A 7,141-nucleotide genomic window follows, 5' to 3' on the forward strand; every position below is an offset into this window, starting at 1 on the left:
CATTGGTCCAGCAGATACTGTTCTCAGAGCGAACAAATCGACTGTAGAACAAGCGCTTGCTACAACTTACTGCAATGTGGAGCATTATAGCCCACGAGTCATCCTTTTATGCTTCGTTCATCTTGTTGATAAAGCTAGCCGTTAAGGTCATTTAAGTATGCAAGAATGGCTACCTCTGAGCACGGGCGTGCCGATGATGGATGGAACTGAGTTTTACAATTTCTAGGATCACTCACCTTTGTGCTGAAGACGAGCGTGTAGAATCGCGTCGGCAAGCATATCTAATCCTGAGCATGAAACGTTGCGATTCCTAGTGGGTGGATACAAACTCTGATCGTTTACTCGAGTTTTGCGTCTGAATGCTTGTCGGCAGTTGTGACACACGACCATCGAGTCCTCCTCGCCCTGATACACAGGAATTCCTCCTTCCGGCTTCGAGGGAGTCAGACAGTGACTGTATCGGCGAAATCTGGTTGGTGAGGATGGGAGCGATCGTTGTGTCAGCTGGGTGCTGTTTTCCTTATCTGAACACATGATGAGACAACGAGTGCACAGCGGTTTTGTCTCTTCTAACTCACTGTTTTTTTCATTGGTTCTCGTTCGCGTCCAGACACCAGCATTATCGTCCTGCTTCTCTGAGTAGATTACATCCTCTGCAGGAAGTGTCAATGTCAATGCGGGTAGGATTATCTCCGATGGCGCATGTTTCTTGGCAGCAACGGAGAGATGTTCCATCTTGTCCATGCTGTGTACACCAGCCACCGCACCATCTGACCTTGTGGAATCGTAACTCGGTGTCTTGGATCCCACACCAGATTGAGTTTCAGAATAGACGACATTTTCGCGCTGTAACTTGTGCTGTGATCGAGAACGGTTGAGTGACAGTAAATTTACCGTCCCAGTCTCTAAGTTCGCTACGCTGACTGTCGAGTTTACACCTTGCATTCTCTCTCGCGAGGTCTTGCTGAGACTGTGCGCTAGTTTGGTCAATCGAGCCGATTCCTTGTGAAAAGTACGCCAGCGATTGGCCCTGGAGAAGCGAGTGTCAGATCGTTTGGGTGTAGGTACTTTTGTTTCATTAGCAAAACTGTTTTCCGCACTGCATTTATCCACGGCTGCATATTTTTCCGCTAACGGAGGTTGCTGACAGTCCACAGAAATTAAGGTGTGCGCTTCGGGTATGGGCCGTTCAGAAGACATGATTATAATAATAAGGCAAGGCTGACTACTGCTCAGGGATATCACAGGAATCGAACGCACTGTCAAATTCTCGTCAGATTTAGACGTGTGTTCAGTTATCCAGGGACAGTCATCCAGTATATCCATGACATGCCATAACTGTGTGAAGAAATTTTCCACTGTATGACTTTTCTGTCGAAACAGCTATCCAAACGGCACATGAGGTCTTTTACGAATCGTTATCTGTGTGTGCAAAGCACACGAACCATTAATAATCAAACGACACGAATCCTATTGGTTACCTGGATGTCGAGCGCCGGTCGACCAATCATCACGACGGAATAAAGAACCAATCGGAAATTAGGTAATGCGTGGTATTTTTATGTAGCTATTCGACAGAGCTTATTCGCAAGCTTTTGCTTATTCAGTACATATGGCGGGAAGGCATATTTTGGGACCAGCAGCCATAAGTGAAACCCCTGACCATATATCTTTCGGGTCGACAGAGACTGGTTCATTAAGTGACCAAACAGCATAGCCTGATCTCCACCGATCGCTAAAATGAAAAAAGACACCTATTAGTCATGATAGATTGATTGATGGGTGCAAATTTCTATTTTCGATTTGTGAGGTCTGTTAGTTCAGCCGGAAGAAGTTTGAGTAACTGTACGTAGTTGTGTGAACACCAAGTGTGCACAGTGTCACTCGAAAGCCCCTGTGACTCTTCGTATCATGCTCTGTTCTTCCTTCCGTTTCGTTGAAACGCACTGCCGTTCCACCCAGTCCGGTCTTCCCACTGGGTTTGACGGTTCCAAAGAGAACATAACGGATTACAGTATGGTATACATTTGACAAGGGAAGTTTTCCAAGACGCGAGTTTTCCGGAACATTTTTCCACAACATTCTCGCTGTACTTCACAACGATAAAAATTGAACAACCACAGAATTTGCGTCATTAGTGCCAAGTCGTTTGTGGAATTCCTATAGGCTTATTCAAGTAGAGCAAAACCGAAGGGCATTTCTTCGCTCATTCGAGAAAACCATCGTGTTCTTTATCTAGGCAAAGGAGACGCACTACCGGTCGCTGAAGGCACTTTTAGACAGCAGATCGTCTAGGTGTGATCAGCTAGCTGGAAAACTACACTTCTATATGTACTCATTGTTTGATTACGGAACTAGCTAACTTTGATTGTATCTGCTGAACGGGGCATGTGAATCTGACGAGTTTGAATACGCAACAATGTGAGTGGTACTCCAACAGTACTGCGCCATCAGGTCGTTCGCCTCCAGAAAATATAACATCTCCTCTTTAGTCAGCAACTCAACGACTCAAATCAACATGTGAACCCAAGTTAGTTGTGCGAACTGTTCGTCATTCGGACACTTGATCGTTTAGTCCGGCGACCAATTCTTTGTGTGTATAAACCTAAATGGGTAAGCGTAGGCTGATAAGCGAATCAACCCATCCAATGTGCGGAATCACGATCGGGAATCGAAAACCACTGATTTTGAATTTGTGTCGTGGAGTTGAATGATGTCCAGATTGGATTAGGCATGTCTGAGCAGGCAACACCTTATATCCACAGCAGCCTCACTCTTCAATGAGCATCCGTACTCAGAAACATATTCGATCACCGATAGTTGCGCGGTACCCAGCGAACACACACTGTATTCTGCAATACTGTGCAACCCACATTCAAAGCAGCCGTATTCCCCAGTTGACAATTCGCAAGAAACAAGTGATTGGGCAGTTAATCTTGTTGATCGAATAAGCGTCCAATCACAACTCAGCCCTGCTTTCTAAAGATATCTGGAAGTGACAAAGTTGTGCTCATGAAAACAGAAATTCGCTGGATTCGAACCTCCTCCGATCATTCGCCTTTGGGCAGGGTCTTCTCAGTGAACGATGCTCAGTTCAGCTACGTGTATGAAAAAACGCCTCTGCATTGAAGTCCGGGTACAGCGCAAATGTTTCCCAGTAAGAGTCGGGAAATTTTAAGGTTTATCCACCACAATGAAGTAGAGTACCGATGAATTACAACACCCATATTGGCGCACACTTACAAAAGTATTTTTTATAGAGTATGGAATTAAACCGATCGGTTTGCACAGCCGACAATGACCGGTCATTGCACGTAAATGAACGACTGTGTTTCGGGAATGATGGGGCACGTGATGACACCTGACCGTCGCCGTGGAGGACCAGCAAAGGAGACGAATCGTCTTCAGGATGCCCTCTTTAAAGTTAGCAGGAAGGGAAGTTTGCAAAGTTTACAAACCAGTCACGTGCATGCACCAGTGCAGTACTCTCTCAATCTATTTGGGGCTCAATGAAGCCAAGTAAATTGCAGTTTACTAGAGAGGTGAGCAACACTGAGCAATATCACCCAAACGAATTTTAGCTACGTTTATATGCTGTCTTGGCTGAAACAAAGTACATCCGGTGCCTACGACATTTCCAAAGACTATCAGCAGATTTCCTACTTTTGATATTTTGAAATTGACAAAACTGTCCCCATAATGGATTATACACTAATTTCTTAGTTTGCGAATTAAACGTTAAGAGCAAAAAGGCATAAAATCGATCAGCCGACAAATTGGGGTTCAAAAATGATAAATGAATAAAATACAAATAAATAAGATTCAAAAATTAAAAATCTGGGTTTGTGGAACAAGTACAATTATCAAAAGGCACAATTTTTTCCCTTACGCGCTGTGCGAATCTGATGGTTTTTCTTTCGAAGCCTGTTGGAATGAGGTAGGAGAAGCACATTAAGGGGGAAACTCAACGACGGAAGTGCAAATTTCAACAAGTGTTTTTTTCACGCAGCCAGTATGAAACATTCTCGCTTTGATTTTGAAGCCCGTCCGTGGACCAGGCGCTTTCCGTTACCTCGCGCGCGCGAGAGGTCGGCTGAAATGCCTGAAACTTCAAACAGCCAACGTATTCTAGGCCTAACTTCTCTTGGATCTACTCTTTATAATATTATTTTATCAAATGTGCTGAACAAAGCTCTCTTCATTCTTTAAAATCCCTTGGTCTGTATCAATACTACTCACGAGGTCGATGAAAAAAGCAGAACAGACGCTACTATTTTACCCCATATTGGGCCCATAAGGTGGCCGAGTCCCAGAATCTACCTGATTCCTTGTTTCTCAGGACTGCAAATAGGTTGCCACGAAGTAAGTTGGTTTGATAGAGGACTCAGTTGTACTTCACCTAAAACGTTGGCTTACACTAAGAGTACTTTGATTTCTTGTGGTTGGGGTAGCATATTTATTTATTTGCATTATTAGCATATTTATTTGACAGGTGAGAGTGTTGCAGCATACATTTAGTCTGGAACTCAAGTCGTAAGCCTACTTGGGTGAGATATGCCTACCAGACCCATCTGATGAACTCCAAAAAGGAGAAAACCGACCAGGACGGCAATACGCTGTCCGTGTTTTTGGTCAACTTCGTGAGTAGTACTCAAACCAGCACATTTCCCAAGAAATCCTGTTTTCTGTTCAGAATAACCCCTTCACGAATAAGAGAATACCAGTGTAACTGTGATACTACTGATGGGGGGCATGCGAGTAGTATATATGCTCATAGATCCGCTTTGCGTCGCTTGAAAAGTTAGATCTATTTCGGAATTTGTGGAGTCGCTTTGTAGCATTTGCTTGCGTTTGAGTGACAATTAACGGATATCCAGAAAAGTTCAGGAAGACGCGTTCAAAGAGAGGATGGATATTCAGTTTTTGTAAACAAGATGCATACGAGAGTTTTGCTTCCCTGTCCAATCGTCTGTAACTGGTCAGTTGGCATTTTCTAATGAATAACTCCACAGCAAAAGCCTTCTTCTTTCACCAGTAACATCTGGCTAGGTTTGCGTGAATTGTCGTCAAACTCTCCTGAACGAGTTTACAAATGTGAACACAACTTTGTGAGATCAATCAATCTAGTGAATTTCCGTTTGGACTGGCTGTTGAGTCATCTCGCCTTCCAGGGGCATAAATCAGAATCAACAAGGCCACCAAACAGGGGAACAATCAAAAATTCAGTGGGGTTTTCGAGCCTCAAGATACATGAACTCCCTAGATTCTCAAATTCACCTTGACCTATTAAACAGTTCACATTCACATAACTCTTGTTTGAATAATCCTTTTCTCATTTTGGGTCGCTTATTCTGGCGGGTTCACCCCAAAGGAGAGAAGCACTGGGCTTGAGTTCCGCTCTTATGGGAGCCCATCAAAAGTGCACATGCTTAATAGTGCATTTGACACGCGATGCAAACGGATTATCACCACCCACCAGCAGGCAAGTTTGTTCAAACTTGGCCGATTTGGATGACTGCTCAGCAAGCACCTGATTGGTTAGTCACTCTGTTCATTAGCCACGTGACCGAACGGGGTAGGCAAGCTCAAATCTCCTTTCAGGTTTATATTTGTAATGTACTACTCCTAAGGTTGCTGAAAATCCTTCCAGATTCATGAGATGCTTACTAGTGGCTATTCCCGATAATGATGAAACAGTGCTTATCAGTTTTTCAGTTTCGATTGACCACGATTTCAGGATGAAAGCCAGATTGAACAATTCAGTCCATAGGACAGTGCCGTGCAGAAACGCTTCCTGTACCTTTTTTGGTTTGTATAAAGCCATCCACTTGTAGAAAGTACTTGCAAGCTTGGTGAATTACACTCATTTGCAAACAAATTCGGTTTCTGCGGGCGACTCACATGGACCTCAGCTGAATCTCTCGTTTGTGATGTGTCCAGGCAACCGGATGCGCTGCACCAGGCCGCTTCATGTTTAAGTCGCTACGACATTCGAGATATCGCGATACTTGTATAGACGTAATGCATTACTCAAAAGGTTGCTGAAAATTCTTCGACAAATGAGTGTATTTCTCTAGTTTCATGCAATCCGATTTCAAGTAGAACATAAAGTTGGCGGAAACTCGGGGACTGCGCCTATCTGATGAGCCTCAAGAAGGGCCAAACCGGTCGTGGCCTGTCGATGAATTTTCAGCAAACTTATGAGTAGTGCGTTGAGAAAGCCTGGCCATTCACTGTCACTGCTTGTCTGCATAGTGGAAGCTTAGTTGTCGTTTTGTTTTCGTCTTTATTTATCGTCTGTTGAGTTGGAATAGTGAGGGGAAGCTAGGCAGCATTGAGGGTGACAGCGCTGAAATATAGATTCGGTTCTGACGACATGTACTTTTTGTGTGGATTCTCTTATACGGGCGACAAAAAAATAAGGGCCGGTTGCAACTTGGTGTCCACTCGCGTTACAAATCCAAACTACATGAACTCCGGTGCTTCTGGCTTTTCACTCCGTTGTGGACCACAGTCTCTTTAACGCCTTCTTATTACCGTGAACCCCGGTCTGGATAGCCGAATGATAGCCTGATACGCTTGGCCAAACCAGAATAAGTCAATGAACGTGCGAACCGGCTCATCTATTGATCGCTGTCACGTACAAGCAATCAAAAGTGATACTAAGACCACAACTCATCTGTCAAGGACGAGTGAAGAACAACCAATGAAATCTGTCTCAACGGACACGTTATTCCATTGACTGCTATCTAGTCTCGTTACGTTCGGAGCCGGTTCTCCTAATACTTTCAAACATAGCATGCCGCGTCGGTAAGCCTTAAGCGCACAATGTACTGGTTGGTTAACACTCAGTTTTGAAAGCTCCCGCATATCATCCAACGATTGGAAAACGGTCGCTCTGTTGTTTGTAGAACGAACCGAGCGTGCGCATTCCTATTAGCGGGTTCCCAACATCGAAGTAAAACGGATCGTTGTAGGGTTTGTGGAAGATATATTGTTCATACTCACATCACTCTCTCCTGTCCTGGCGTAATTATTCTCGTGAGTCCATACCAAATGGAGGAAGCACTGGACTGGAGTTTCACTCTTATTAGAGTTGTGCCGGGGTTTGAACCCCGGACATGCGAGGCGAGCGTGTTCC

General features: G+C 44.4%; 1 protein-coding gene across 1 annotated transcript; it reads right to left on the reverse strand.

Moving 5' to 3' along the window:
- Window positions 1-228: 228 nt before the first annotated feature.
- On the reverse strand, window positions 229-1,200 carry T265_08144 (hypothetical protein; the record flags this gene model as incomplete). Its single annotated transcript, XM_009173864.1, has 1 exon — window positions 229-1,200. The coding sequence occupies one exon, from the start codon at window positions 1,198-1,200 to the stop codon at window positions 229-231; it is 972 nt and encodes a 323-aa protein (XP_009172128.1).
- Window positions 1,201-7,141: the final 5,941 nt, after the last annotated feature.

This window comes from Opisthorchis viverrini (genome assembly GCF_000715545.1).
Source record: "Opisthorchis viverrini unplaced genomic scaffold opera_v5_204, whole genome shotgun sequence".
In the NCBI taxonomy this organism is placed as follows: Eukaryota; Metazoa; Platyhelminthes; class Trematoda; order Opisthorchiida; family Opisthorchiidae; genus Opisthorchis; species Opisthorchis viverrini.